The sequence below is a fragment of the Callithrix jacchus genome, chromosome 12 (assembly GCF_049354715.1).
Source record: "Callithrix jacchus isolate 240 chromosome 12, calJac240_pri, whole genome shotgun sequence".
Lineage (NCBI taxonomy): Eukaryota > Metazoa > Chordata > Mammalia > Primates > Cebidae > Callithrix > Callithrix jacchus.
The window spans coordinates 115,426,830-115,442,160 of NC_133513.1; the positions used below are offsets into that span (position 1 = coordinate 115,426,830).

At 49.0% G+C, this 15,331-nt stretch overlaps 1 protein-coding gene and 1 long non-coding RNA gene across 45 annotated transcripts in view; one reads left to right on the top strand and one right to left on the bottom strand.

Moving 5' to 3' along the window:
- The window catches only part of LOC118146416 (uncharacterized), a 45,185-nt gene extending 30,316 nt beyond the window's left edge, over positions 1-14,869 (bottom strand). For both annotated transcript variants that reach the window (XR_004732214.3, XR_013525161.1), the window contains exon 1: positions 12,551-14,869. This is a non-coding gene — a long non-coding RNA (uncharacterized LOC118146416). The remainder of the gene's footprint in view (positions 1-12,550) is intronic.
- Positions 1-15,331, top strand: part of TACC2 (transforming acidic coiled-coil containing protein 2) — a 246,073-nt gene that overhangs the window by 47,187 nt on the left and 183,555 nt on the right. For 37 of the 43 annotated variants that reach the window (XM_035269317.3, XM_054243402.2, XM_035269326.3 and 34 more), the window contains one exon: positions 8,663-8,778. In XM_035269317.3, the coding sequence (XP_035125208.3) occupies positions 8,663-8,778 (116 nt within the window). Of the gene's footprint in view, positions 1-1,638; positions 1,770-8,662; positions 8,779-15,331 lie in introns of those variants that run through there. The other 6 variants (XM_078346676.1, XM_078346678.1, XM_078346679.1 and 3 more) reach the window with 2 other exon arrangements.

A 15,331-nucleotide genomic window follows, 5' to 3' on the forward strand; every position in this document is an offset into this window, starting at 1 on the left:
ATGTTGACCAGGATGGTCTCGATCTCTTGACCTCGTGATCCACCCACCTCGGCCTCCCAAAGTGCTGGGATTACAGGCTTGAGCCACGGCGCCCAGCCCTATGGGGCGTGTTTTTAAAGCCTCAAAGCTTTCCCTTTCCCCTACAGACTGAAGACATCAGAACGTGTCACCTCTTAGATCTTTGAGATTCCTGAGTCCTTTTAGGGTAATGCCCACTGCCTGTGACCCAAATGCTTTTGAGGAAGGGAAGGTAGATTTGTTTATTACATATCACTCATTCATTCACAATATTCAAAATTCCACAAGGGTAGTAGGAACTATGACTCTCTTTTTAAATTAAGCTTTTTACTTTATGTATGTATGTATGTATTTTTCAGACAGAGTCTCACTCTGTTGCCCAGACCGAAGTGTAGTGTGTGATTTTGGCTTACTGCAACCTCCACCTCCCAGGTTCAAGCTATTCTTATGTTTCAGCCTCCCAAGTAGCTGGGACTATAGGTGCCCACCACTATGCCTGGCTAGTTTTGGTATTTATAATAGAGACAAGGTTTTACCATGTTGGTGAGGCTGGTTTCAAACTGCTGACCTCAAGTGATCTGCCTGCTTCAGCCTTCCAAAGTGTTGGGATTACAGGTGTGAGCCACCATGCCTGGCCAACTTCTTAGAATATTTTCAGATTTGGCTGGGCGCGGTGGCTCACGCCGGTAATCCCAGCACTTTGGGAGGCCGAGGAAGGCAGATCACAAGGTCAGGAGTTTGAGACCAGCCTTGACCAATGTGGTAAAACCCTGTCTCTACTAAAAATACAAAAATTAGCCCAGTGTGGTGGCGTGTACCTGTAATCCCAGCTACTCAAGAGGCTGAGGCAGGAGAATTGCTTGCACCTAGAGGGGGCGGAGGTTGTAGTGAGTTGAGATTGCATCACTGCACCTAACCTGGGCAACAGAGCAAGACTCTGTCTCAAAAAAAAAAAAAAAGAAAAAAGAATATTTTCAGATTTACAGAAAAGTTGCAATGATTGTACAGAGAACTCCCATACAGATGCTTCCCCAGCTTCTCCTAAAGTTAACGTTTTACACCCTGCCTGCTTTAGTCATCAGAGTCTACCCCGAACCTAGGCTCAGCCTTTACTATTCATGAGGCATAAGCATCAAAATCACACGTCAAACTCTATTCTGTTATTCTGCGTCATTTAAAGGAAGGGCGAGGACCCAAACCCAGCGCTCTCTGATTTGGAAGCTCACTCATTTCTTCTGCTCTATCACGCTGCATCACATCAGAAAACATTCCGTTTGTGGAAAGCTGAAGTTCCACCCTGACGGCCTTTCGCTTGTTGGCCTGACAGAGTACCTGCTAGGTTAGGCTGAGGGGTCCTTTGCAAACTGTATTCACCAATGTTTTGTGCCGCCTTGGAGGTGAAGAAACATTTGGGATGATGTAGCAGCACTGGTGTGAGCATTTGCCTCCCCTTGACAGGGAAGACGGGCAGCCTGCTGGCTCGAGCGCAGAGCATGTGTTCATCCTCCATATTTGGCCAGCCTGGCAGTTGTTTCTGAAATTCAATTCCTAATGCCATGGGGATGACCTCTGGTCCACTTCCCAGCATTCACCTGCAGTCACGCTGCTCCCAAGGAGCTTGTTCAAAGAGGGGGCAACTTGAGGAGACACTCTGGCCATGATATAACCAGGTCAGTTAAGCATGGTTTAATTAAGGCTGTTGGCATGACCAGTAAGCTGTGGTCTGTCTAGAGTGATGAAGCATTTAAGAGGTAAGTGGAATTATTTTTTTTTTTTGATGGTGAAATACTTTAGCTCCTTCCAAAGCATATTTTTTAGGACTGGAAAATTGCTGTAACTGTTTAAAGATTGCTTTAAAATAGACTCCAGGCTCTGGAGTGTTCCAGAGCCAACGGAAGACTTTGTTTACTCAAGCAATGGCAGCAAAGGAAAGATCTGAAGAAGCAACTGGGCGAGTCCACGTGTCCTGCGAGGCTTGCCAATTGTTTTTCCAGCCTGCGATTTGGAAGTGGAAAGGGTAACTTTAGAAACGCATGCTGTTTTGCAGGGATGCCTGTTGACACACAGGTCCTTTGGAATCCAGTAAGCAGTAGAGCTTAAGACATTGCTAAGGATGGGGAACAGGAAGGGGAGATTCAAAGACACTAGGGAATGTGGCAAAAGCGAGAGCTCCAAGGGCTGAGGGTGGGTCCTTCAGTTTGCAGACGTGGCCACCAGACTAAATAAGAATAACCTATTTTTCATACATTCAACAAATATTTATGGACTGCCTCTTCTGTGCCAGGTGCTATTCTGGGCATTAAATCTAGGCTCCTGCCACATTCTTCTCAAATGTCCAGTTGCTATAACGGCAGAGACCATAAAGCAACAAATTCCACAGTATGGTGAAGCAGGTTAAGGCAGGGACAAGAGCACAGACTCTGGAGCCAAACCATCCTGGTCCAAATCCTGGCTCCACCACTTCCAAGCTGTGTGACCTTGGGCAAGTGGCTTAACCTCTCTGTGCTCGGCATTCTTAGCTATAATATTGGGTTCTAAGGATTGAATGAGTTTAAATATGTGAAGCACTTAAAAGAGCAGTACTTGGCACATAGAAAGTGTTCATAATAGGTTGCTGCTGTTGTAGCAGAAAGAATGCTCTGTAAATGTTCTGTAAATGTGGGGTGTCAGTATTCTGGTGGAAAGAGCATTGGACTTCAAGGCAGGAGACTTGCAGAGGGCAGAAGGCAGGCCTCTGTTTCTCATTAGTAAAATGGAAAACATTATTTTACCTGCCTGTTATAGTTCACGGGATTTTGTGAGAATCAGATGGATGTCAAAGAGCTTTGAAAAGTGCAACGTGCCATTCACATGGCTTGTTCTTTTCTTATTATTATTAGACAGTCTTGCTCTGTCACCGGGCTGGAGTTCACTGGCACAATCTCAGCTCACTGCAACCTCCACCTACTGGGTTCATGTGATTCTCCTGCCTTAGCCTCCTGAGTAACTGGGATTACAGGCACGTGCCACCACGCCCAGCTGATTTTTGTATTTTTAGTAGAGACGGGGTTTCACCATGTTGGCCAGGATGGTCTCGATCTCTTGACATTGTGATCTGATCCGCCCGCCTCGGCCTCCCAAAGTGCTGGGATTACAGGTGTGAGCCGCCGCCCCTTGGCCTCACACAGATATTTCTGTTACTTTTATTTTAACTCCTCCATCCAGATAAGTTTCTGTTGAGGAGAACAAGTATCATTCTTGCAGATTAGCTTTCTATTAAAAAGGGAAGTGAGCTGGGAGCAGTGGCTCCTGCCTGTAATCCCAGTACTTTAGGAGGCTGAGGCTGAGGCGGGTGGATCACCTGAGGTCGGGAGTCGGAGACCAGCCTCACCAACATGGAGAAACCCTGTCTCTACTAAAAAAATTTACAAAATTAGCTGGGCGTGGTGGTGCATGCCTATAATCCCAGCTACTTGGGGACTGAGGCAGGAGATTGCTTGAACCAGGGAGGTGGAGGTTGCAATGAGCCAAGATGGCACCGTTGCACTCTGCCTGGGCAACAAGAACAAAACTCCATTTAAAAAAAAAAAAAAAATGGTGGAGCTTTTTTTCTTCTTCTTCAAAGACAAATCCAAGCCCTTGTTATAGTCAGTTGCCTGAGGAAATGTCCACGTGGTCCCTTTCTCCCCCTGGACTTGGAACAAAGATCTGTCTCCTTATTCCATCTGTTGTTTGCATCGTCTGGGCTGTTACTCACCTTCTTTCCAGAATTAATTTAAAGAAATCTTGCTCCTGGAATACTGGACATGAGATTTATCTGCTAAATTATTGGCAGAATATTTTCAGCAAGTCATGTGGTGATTGAAAGGGGAGCCTGGCCTCAGGTGTTAGGAGCTGAGGTTTGCATGGCAGTCAGACAAGCAGAAATTGGGTTAAAACTTCAAAAATGCAGGACCCTGATATAAAAATGCCACTCACTCTGTATTATTAATCTTGAGTTATTATAGTAAAATGTGAGAATCATGCATTCAAATATTTATGATGTATAGACAAAGAATCTTGGCTGGACATGGTGGCTCATGTTTGTAATCCCAGCACTTTGGGAGGCTGAGGTAGGTGGATCACTTGAGATCAGGAGTTCGAGACAAGCCTGGCCAATATGGTGAAACCCCGTCTCTACTAAAAATATAAAAATTAACTGGGCATGGTGGTGTGTGCCGGTAGCCCCAGCTATTCAGGAGGCTGAGGCAGGAGAATTGCTTAAACCTGGGAGGCAGAGGTTGCAGCGAGCTGAGATTATGCCACTGAACTCCAGCCTGGGTACCACAGTGAGAGTTGGTCTCAAAAAAAAGAAATCTTTCTCTGAAGATGATTATAGAGTGTGAACTGAAGGTGATTGAAAGTTTCCATGGTCTTGACTATACACTGTCCTATAGGGATGACTGCCCTTGGATGCACCGATCAGGAGGCTGAGGCCCGCTGGGGCAGGGCAGGGGCACTCATTAAGGATTGGCTCAGCCAGAATGGAGGTCAAGCCAACTTTGGGTCAGCAGCCCCCTCTTGTGTGAGGAATCACTCCCAGCTCCCTCTGCCTCTTTCAACACTGCCCCATGGAAGGGCTCAAACTTCTATGCCGTGTCCTGGCTCTGGAATCAGAGATAATTGGTTATGTCTAGATTCCACTGCTGTGTGATCTTAGCGCAGTGACTAAACTTCTCGAAGCCTCAGCTCTAAAACAGGGACACAAGTATCCATCTTTCTCATTAGACAGTTGTGCAGATTCAATGGCATAGTTTAGGAAAGATACTGGCCCAGTGCCTGGCATTAGTTAATGCTCAATAACAGGACCATTTATTGCTGTTTGTTTATTTTGAGACGGAGTTTTGCTCTTGTTGCCCAGGCTGGAATGCAATGGTGTGATCTCGGCTTACCGCAATCTCCACCTCCCCGACTCAAGCAATTCTCCTGCCTCAGCCTCCCAAGTAGCTGGGATGATAGGCATGCACTGCCACACCCGGCTAATTTTGTACTTTTAGTAGAGATGGGGTTTCTCTGTGTTGGTCAGGCTGGTCTTGAACTCCTGACCTCAGGTGATCCACCTGCCTCGGCCTCCCAAAGTGCTGGGATTACAGGTGAGAACCACCGCACCTGGTGGCTGTTGTTTTATTTCCCCCTCCTTCTGTCTTTCAGCTAAAATGAAAGAAAATTTTAGAATTGTAGTATTCATGTTAGCACTAGACCGTATGTGTGCCTGAGAGATGAAGCATCTATTACATTTTACCTTTGGACACAATGGGATGAACACAGATAGCCAGCCACTCAGAAAAGTGCACCAGGGAGGGGAAACCTAGCCAAAGCTAGCCTGCTCTTCAGGCTGGTGTCTGAAGGTCAAGGACTGCAGCCCACCCAACAAGTCTGACGGTCAACAAGTCCCCAGGTGCAGACTAGGCAGATGATTTGCTTTTACGTGTGCTGCAGAAATGCCAAGATTAATGTACAAAGTCCCCAGACTAGTGGTTGATAGAGTTTGATGGGTGGGGACACCCCCTTCCTGAGGGACCTTGGAGGCTGTCTTCTTCACCCCAGGCAGGAGCCATACCTACTATCCTCTTGGGTGCCCTCTGTGTTCACACCCCTGCAGCCCTAGGGCTGGGGTCTATCTCCCTAGACTGTGAGCAATGTGAGGGGAGGAATGGAGCCTTTTTAAAAATTTTCTTTCTCCTTCCCTCCTTCCCTCCTTTCCTTCTTTCTTCCTTCCCTCCTTCCCTCCCTCCCTCCTTCCCTCCTTCCCTTCCTTCCTCCTTCCCTTCCTCCCTCCTTCCCCCCTCTTTTCCTTCCTCCCTCCCTCCCTCCTTTCCTTCTTCCTTCCTCCTTCCCTCCCTCCCTCCTTCCCTTCCTCCCTCCCTCCCTCCTTCCCTTCCTTCCTTCCTCCCTCCCTTCCTCCCTCCTTCCCTTCCTCCCTCCTTATCTTCCTCCCTCCTTTCCTTCCTCCCTCTTCCCTCCCTCCCTCCCTTCCTCCCTCTTTTCCTTCCTCCCTCCTCCCTCCTTCCCTTCCTCCCTCTTTTCCTCCCTCCCTTCTTCCCTTCCTCCCTCCCTTCCTCTTCCCTCCCTCCTTTCCTTCTTTCTTCCTTCCCTCCTTCCCTCCCTCCCTCCTTCCCTCCTTCCCTTCCTCCCTCTTTTCCTCCCTCCCTTCTTCCCTTCCTCCCTTCCTTCCTCTTCCCTCCCTCCTTTCCTTCTTTCTCCCTTCCTCTCTTCCTCCCTCCTTCCCTTCCTCCCTCCTTCCCTTCCTCCCTCCTTCCCTTCCTCCCTCCTTCCCTTCCTCTTTTCCTTCTTTCCTCCGCTCTCCCTCCCTTCCTCTCTTCCTCCCTTCCTTCCTTCCCTCCCTCCCTTTTTCTCTCTTCCTTTCCTTTCTTTCTCTCTCCCTCCCTCTTCCTTTCATTTCTTTTCCTTTCCTTTCCATTTCCATTTCCTTTTTTGTAGAGATGGGTTTCACCATGTTGCCCAGGCTGATCTCAAACTTCTGGGCTGAAGCAGTCCTCCCGCCTCAGCTTCCCAAAGTGCTGGGATTACAGGCATGAGCCACCACGCCTGGCTAGGGAAGCTGTTTCTAACTCACACAGTGGCATGATCTGCTCCCAGTGCACGCATTTGGCCCAGAAGAGTGCCACCTTCTGATTTTCATGAAGGTGCCCACGGGCTAGGGAATGTCTGTCCTACAGATTTGCACCATCTGCTAGATTTAAGCAAGGGAGAAAGAAATGAGGTCTGGTGCTGTCTTCAAATGTGTGCTCCGTGTAACGCAAGTTGTGTGAGATGTTAAACTGCGGTACATAAACAAAGAGTCCTGTGGGCAAGAAATTCTGGCAAACTCTGAATTAAAATTCAGCAAGTTATTCTGCTGTAGAATTCAGAATCCTTGCCATGCTAACGTACATTGTGAATTTCTAAAAGAGGCCTGTATTATGTAGCACTTGTCAAAGGTGTTTGACCACAGAATACTTTGCTTTTCCTCCAAGCTGATCTGGTGGTTGGGGGAATGCACGCTTAGTTGCCAGTGACAGAAATTCAGCTCGTACCAGCTGAGGTGAAAAGGGGAAACTCATGCGGCCTCATCACAGAGCCCCTGGACGGCTGGGGCAGAACGAGGCCTCGGCTCCCGTGGGGCTGCTCCCTCTGCCCAGCATCTTGGCCTCTCTCTGCCTGCCAGCTCTGCTGTGTCTTGCTGTGTTGGCTTCTTCCATCACAGCTGGAAACAAGGCTGCAGGTGACTCCTGCACTCACCTTCTATAGAACCCCCACAACCAGAACCACTGTGGTTCTTCAGGGAATCCCGTAGAAGGTCCTGGCTTGACCTGAGTGTCATGCACACTCTAGTGGGCAGGGACATGGGGCACTCTGACTGGCATTTTCCATGAGAACCTCAGGGGGAGAGGGTATGGGTAGAATTGTTCTTAAAAGAAGTCAGACCCCATCCCAGAAGGAGGGGTGTGTATTGTTTGGGGCAGGGGACACAGAGTAACTGCTGGGGAAACAAAATGAAAGACAATAGGCCGGGCGCCATGGCACATGCCTGTAATCTCAGCACTTTGGGAGGCTGAGGTGAGTGGATCACAAGGTCAGGGGTTTGAGACCAGCCTGGCCAATAGGGTGAAACCCTGTCTCTACTGAAAATACAAAAATTAGCCAGATGTGGTGGCGGGTGCCTGTAGTCCCAGCTACTCGGGAGGCTGAGGCAGGAGAATCGCTTTAACCTGGGGGGTGGAGGTTGCAGTGAGCTGAGATCATGCCACTGCACTCCAGCCTGAGCAACAGAGCAAGACTTCGTCTCAAAAAAAAAGAAAAAAAGAACAAGAAAAAAAAAAGGAAAAGACAATCACTGCTTTGGGAAATACGGCTTGGGATTTACAAAAGCCCTTTCCCTTTTTCTGATTTTTATGTTATACAAAATTAGCATCACTTAAATTGGGTTTTGTTTTTTTAAAATCTCATCTCTGTCCTGTGATTTAAAGTTTTGATTGAGCCTTATATTTTTGCATCCTGGTTTTAAAAATCAACTAGTCTGTATGGATATAGATTATAAAAACAACAACAACAACGGATCAACTGACCAGGGGACAAGCTTATCCTGGAAGTGAAAGAGAGGGTGACCAGCTCTCAGAGTGGTTAGGATCCCACGTGGTTGGGTCGAGATTTCTAAGGTTCATCGTTTTCTTCTTTCAGTGAATTTTATCCCTGGGCTTCCAGCTGAATTCTGATATGTGAAGCCATCAGGAGTGGAGGGAGGAAAATGTGCTTTCATTTCAGTAGTGCCGCAAGCAAACCGGACACGTTCAGCCTTAGTTTAAATGGTTCCACTTCTAGGGAGCGAGCGACCACAGAGTATGACAGGTGCCCGCAGTTCTGCTTTTCTGCTAAAGCGTTCAGTTGGAATTGCTTAACTTAGTTTCTTCTCTGATGTATGAGAGCAGCAGCCACCTCTGCTTTGCCCCCCATATATCCTCAAAGCCTCGTTCAGTGCTACACATAGTAGGTGCTTCGTTGGATGGCACAGCAAGTGAATGACCTTACCTTGAATGCTATGGTCGGTGCACTGTTGATAAATGTTTTTGTGTTTTCAGAGACTCCTATCTGATTTCCTTTCCAATTTCTCTTTCTCCTGGCTCAGAGGATTTCATCAGCTCAGACCCCCAGGTCTGCGCAACCACCTGGGAACAGCCAGAATATAAAAAGGAAGCAGCAGGACACGCCCGGAAGTCCTGACCACAGAGAAGACACATCCAGGTAGGAGGCTGGCTCTGGAGGGTGGATGCAGCCCAAGGCCTGCGCAGCTCATTGCCTGCTCCAGCATTAGCTTTGCCCCATTTGCTTTGGAAACTGGACCCTTAAACACATGCTATTGTCCTCAGTGGTGAGATGTTCCAAGCAGTGGTTCACAGACCTCTCTGATTGGCTAGGCCTGCAAGTGACTGAAAAATCCGTCCTTGTTTTCCTGCCCAAAGATGAAATTAGTAATTATAGACTTCAATTCCAGCCACGCTCCAGCTTATCTTCATTGTCAGAACTTAAAATGGAAGATGTCAAGGGTTCCCAGGGATTTATCAGCATCTAGTCTGTGGCTAAGTGGAGTCTGTATCCCAGCGTGGTGACCATTGAGGGGACTGGGCTGTGAAACAGAGGACTGAGGGCACAATGACCAAAGCCACACAAGCCCTTCGTCCCAGGGAGGCTGGCAGATGAACCCCAGAAACCAACTGTGGCAGTGGGATGTGGCCAGTGCAGGGGTGGCCCATCAGTCACTGCCTTTCTTTTCTTTTTTCTTTTTTGAGATGGAGTCTTTCCCAGGCTGGAGTGCAGTGGCGCGATCTCGGCTCACTGCAACCTCTGCCTCCCTGGTTCAAGCGATTCTCCTGCCTCAGCCTCCCAAGTAGCTGGGATTACAGGCGCCTGCCACCATGCCCAGCTAATTTTTGTATTTTTAGTAGAGACAGTGTTTCACCATATTGGCCTGGCTCGTCTCTAACTCCTCACCTCAGGTGATCCACCTGCCATGGCCTCCCAAAGTGCTGGGACTACAGGTGTGAGCCACTGTGCCCAGCTGGTCACTGGCTCTTGTTATGAACCACAGCCGGGCCCTAGGGCTCCATGACGGGGCTCTCTCCTGGCCATCTCCCCATGTGGGCCCCATAGTCATAGTTTTGGGGGATACACAGCAGTAGTCCAGGAGACTCGAGCACCTGGTGTCCAGCATGGACACACACCAAGAACTCTGGGGGAACTTAATAACTGCTTGTGGGTTCAACTCACAAACGGGCCGTGGAATTGGTGAGAAAAACTCTCCTGAACAATTGGAGTGCAGCTCCCAGGAGTCTATCGTGACAGGCTTTTTGGGAAACAAATGTACAGCAACACCATGGAACAAAAATGCAAAATTGAATGATCAGCCCATCACAGACAGTGAAACTTTGGGTCACATGCTACTTCATAGCTTTTCAAAACCTTAAGACTCAAAGTGACATTTTTTTTTGTTTTGGGTAAGTAAGAGCAACCTCTGGTGGCAGGAATTTCCATGCTGGGGTCATTATTTCCTGGGTGGCTTGTGCAATGTGGCTTTCCAGAGGAGGCACTTGGGGCATCCTGGCAGGAGTTCTGGATTTCTTTAGGGGAAAGGCAATCAGATGGGTAGCGTGTTTTTTGCTGAGGGAATCAGAGAACGATGCCTCAAACAGCACATTTGATCTCTCTTCTCTGCTGAAGATGGTGTCTCCTTTACCTCCCCAGACCCCCATGGCTGTTCCATTTCTATGAACTTTTCATCAGGGTCACAGGACAAAGGTTTTAGTCTTCGGTTCTAATGAGACCTCTAAATTGGCTCCAGATGACTATGAAGCTAGTGAAAGGATTTGTCTTTTCTGGAATCCCACACAAGGGAAGCCACTCTGGCTGAGGCCTGGGGTCCAGCTCTTCTGTCTCCCTCCTGGTGAGGTCTGGGATCTCCTAAGAGGCCTGTGTCACAGCTGGACTGAAGAGTAGCAGCAGCTCAAAGGGCTTTTGTTGCTTGTTCCCCAGCTTTAGTCAATTATTATTTTTCCTGGAAGAATGGCGTCTCATTGGCATGCAAATTGAGCATAAAAAAGGTGCCTTTTGGTCAGGCACAGTGGCTCACACCTGTAATCCCAACACTTTGGGAAGCCAAGGCGTGTGGATCTCAAGGTCAGGAGATCAAGACCATCCTGACCAACATGGTGAAACCCCGTCTCTACTAAAAATACAAGAATTAGCTGGGCGTGGTGGCGTGTGCCTGTAATCCCAGCTACCCGGGAGGCTGAGGCAGGAGAATCACTTGAGCCTGGGAGTTGGAGGCTGTGGTGAGCCGAGATTGCGCCACTGCACTCCAGCCTGGATGACAGAGGGATACTCAATCTCAAAAAAAAAAAAAAAGAGGTTCCTTCCAAGAACATGCTCAAAAAAGCGGTTTCTTGTTCAGAATTAAAAACATGACTCTCCTCCATAAATGTGTGTCTACAGTGCAAGGCCCTGTATTAACTCAGAATCCATCTATCAAGAAGGAACAGGCCCCCTACTCTGCAAGGGCTGACAGTCAGTCCAGTCCTGAGTCCAGCCCTGAGTCCATCGCTCCTGGCTGAGCAGGCTCTCCTGTGTGCAGTTTCAGTGAGTCACTCGTCCTTGGCATCACCAAGAAGGCTAAAGAGCATTTAACGTTCATTTCAGTATGGGTGCCAGCACTGTGCCAAATGCTCTGTGTGAGCAATAGATCACTGCATTTTTTTTTTTTTTTTTTTTTTTGAGACGGAGTTTCACTCTGTTGCCAGGCTGGAGTGCAGTGGCACAATCTCAGCTCACTGCAACCTCTGACTCCCTGGTTCAAGCAATTCTCCTGCCTCAGTCTCCCGAGTAGCTAGGATTACGGGCACATGCCACCAGGCCCAGCTAATTTTTGTATTTTTAGTTGAGACAGAGTTTTACCAAGTTGGTCAATATGGTCTTGATCTCCTGACCTAGTGATCTGCCTGCCTTGGCCGCCCAAAGTGCTGGGATTACAGGCGTGAGCCACCACCCCTGGCCCCATTGCATTTTTTTATAATGTATTCAGTTCCGATCCTGAGTCCTTACTCTGCCAGGCTGGTGAGTACCCCCTGTGTATTAGTCCATTTTCACACTGCTGATAAGGACATACCTAACTCTAGGCAGTTTACAAAGAAAAGAGGTTTAATGAAGAACTCACAGTTCCACGTGGCTGGGGAGGCCTCACAATCATAGCAGAAGGCAAGGAGGAGCAAGTCACATCTTATGTGGATGGCAGCAGGCAAAGAAAAGAGAGCTGGTGCAGGGAGTTTGAGACCAGCCCTCATGACTCAACCACCTCCCACTGGGTCCCTCCCGCAACACGTGAGAATTCAAGATGAGATTTGGATGAGGACACAGCCAAACCATATCACCCAGGGCAGCCATCCTTCAGAATCCCTTCTCCAGATCCTGATGCATTGAGGCCATCATCCATTCCCTCCCCAACCCCAGCACCTTCCCTGTGATACCGGTGAACACCGTGCTCTGCTTCTCTGCCACTGCAGGCAGGAAGAAATCTCTGGTGAGGCTCTGGGAGCCCCTTGGCTGTTTCCTCGAGCACCCTCCCGGCTTATTGCCCTCTGAGCACAAGGACATGGTCTAGAGGTAGAGAGGGACTCTCAGAGATTCCCCACTGTCCAGGGCCCTTTCTCTCCACTGTCAGGCGCATTGACCTTGAGGCATCTGTCCCTCGGCCTCATTGGACAACTGGCATTTTCTCTTCAGAGGATGTAAGCCTTTACAAAAGGTGGGAAGATCCATTGACCTGCAACTCTTTCTGTTTTCTACTTGGAAAAACTCCAGAAGCAGAAAACACAGAAGGGCCTGCAGTGGCCACCTGCTGGGCATGGAGCAATGGAAGGAATAGGGAGAATGCACGGGTTATATTCCCAGAGATCGTCCCTCTGCCCAGGCATTGTCTCCACTCTACGGATGAGGAAACTGAGGCTTGTAGCATGATATAATCTACCTTAGAAGTAGGGAGTCCATTGTTTCTCCTTGAGGCTCTTCACTCCCTCCAAATTATGCTAGAACATGGGGTCTACACATCCCCAAAGCAGGTAATTTCTTCCATAGGAAGAGTGTGGGGTCCCATCAGTTCAACTGCCTTGCTTTCCGGTTGCCACGTGGTGTCGCTGTTGTAACTTAGCCCAGCGTGGTTCAACTGCCCGGCGTCTGGGAGGTGCCTCCCTGATGACCATCCCTGCGCAGGCTCCTGGGTTCTTGAGGGAGAATGATCCCAGCCTCCTAGGGTGAGGCTTAACCGCAGCAGTACCTCTTTCTTGCTCAGCAGTGTCCACACCGGTACAGCTGACCTGGATGTCCAGTTTGGACTGGTCCTGGGTCCGCCCTCCTCAGATATCACCAACCAGTGACTGAACAGCTTTTTCCTTTTGCCAGATAATGGAACTTTAATATTAGATTGTACCAGAGAAATGGCCATTTAGGTAGGTCAAAAATGGTTGGACATTGGCCATTTCCTGTGCTTCCGTGTCATACTTGCTCCTCCTTCCGAGAAGGGCCAAGGGCAGTGTTTCAGAGATGACTGGCTTTTCTCAGGGAGTGAGACGCAGGCAGGGAGTGCCCCTGAGGGATTCCTAGCTGAATTCCTGGAGCCTTTGATTACTGACCACAGTGCTTAGGCTCTCAGCAATGGCAATTGACACAAGACCAAGCAAATTTTCCAAACAAGGCTTTGTCAGGTGCTTATGTTTGAACACAAGGGAGGTAGCACTGGAGCGGAGTTCTCCAGCTGGCTCCCCGAGGACAGGTATTTTTGGTGTTTTAAGACGGGTGGGCCAGGTGTGGTTGCTCATGCCTGTGCTCCCAGCACTTTGGGAAGCCAAAGCAGGCGGGTGGATTGCTTGAGCTCAGGAGTTCGAGACCAGCTCAGGCAACACGGTGAAACCCCGTCTCTACTGGATATGGCAGCATGCGCCTGTAGTCCCAGCTACTCGGTAGGCTGAGGCAGGCTCAGAAGCAGGAAAAATTGCTTGAACTCCGGACGTGGGGCTTGCAATAAGCTGAGATAGCGCCACACCGCCCTCCAGCCTGGGTGACAGAGCAAGACTCCGTCTCCAAGAAAAAAAAAGGGTGACGTGAACAAGCATGAGGAATGTCGTTACATACGCAGGGTAGAGCACAGAGGGCATGGGCGGTGAAAGAGCGTATTAGGCCACATATTGCATGATCAAAAAATGGCAGAGATGCAGTGACCTGGTTGGAGCTGGAGGTCATTATCCTTAGTAAACTAACACAGGAACAGAAAACCAAACACTGCATGTTTTCACTCATACATGGGAGCTACATGATGAGAACACATGGACACATAGAGGGGAACAACAGACACTGGGGCCTGTGGGAGGGAGGAAGCTGGGAAGAGGCAGAGGATCAGGAAAACTAACTAATGGGCACTAGGCTTAATACCTGGCCACTGAAATAATCTCTACGACAAACCCCCATGAACGAGTTCACCTATGTAATAAACCTGCACATGTACCCCTGAACTTAAAATGAAAGCTTATAAAACAAACAAAACCCCAAAAATGGCAGATAAGCCCCACCTGGGTGGGTATTTCAGTATTATAATGAGGCAAGGGGTGAAGATGGGTCGTTCTTCTGGACTTGTGTGCATGCGGGCCACAGAATTCACTCCCTTGAGTAAGATTATGGTGAATGCTGCTTACCTTCGCTTCTTCAAGGTCTCTTGGTCAACAAAGATGGCACCAGATGGGGTATGCAAGGTCTGGTAGAGTCCAGGTGGGGGCCCAGTCCCGTCCATACCCTGTCTCACTTTGTCACCGAATGAAGGAGAGTGGAAACTGAACAGCCTGGAGTCTTAGCTGTTACCTGATGGTTCTCCAACTTGAGTGGGCATGAAGATCACCTGCAAGGCTGATTAAGACACAGATTGCTGGGCCTCACCTCCAGAGGCTCTGATGCAGCCAGTCTGTGGTGAGGCCTGGGACGGAGCATTTCCAACAAGTTACCACGATTAGTGCCGCTGGTCCAGGGACCACGCAATGAGGACTGCTGCATTCTGCCACGCAGCTGAGTGACCGCCTCCGCCCAGTGCTATTGGGGCTCAGAAGAAGCCTTCCCTGAGGGCTGGAGTGGACAAAGAGGGTCTCCTAGTAGGGATGGAGGGAGCTTGAGTGAAAGGGGCAGGCTCTAGGGGCCATTCCAGGAGGGGCAGAATTCCTGAACTGGACCTCTCTAGGGCTGAGCAGGAAGTGAGTGCAGACCAAGGCAGTGGACGTTCACTGAAAACAAGGAATGAGGAGAATCTGTCAGTCAGGTGAGGGGTTGAGATTTTATCCTGCAAGTAACAGGAAGCTAGGGAAGTACTTTGTGGCTTGTTTGCTTTTAAACAAGGGCTGGGCCAGGCACAGTGCGTCATGCCTATAATCCCAGCACTTTGAGAGGCCAAGGCAGGCAGATCACGTGAGGTCAGGAGTTCAGGACCAGTCTGGTCAACCTGGTGAAACCCCGTCTCTATTAAAAATACAAAAGTTAGCTGGGCATGGTGACGAGCATCGTGCCGCCGCACTCCAGCTGGGTGACAAGAGTGAGGCTCCATCTCAAAAATAAAATAAAATAAATAAAATAAAACAAACAAGGGCTTATGCATGCAAGGAAAGTGTTCCGAAGGTAAAGGCAGGGGCAGTGATTGGTTTGAGGCTGGTTGCCATGAATCCCAGCACTTTGGGAGGCTGAGGCAGGCAGATCACAAGGTCAGGAGTTTGAGACC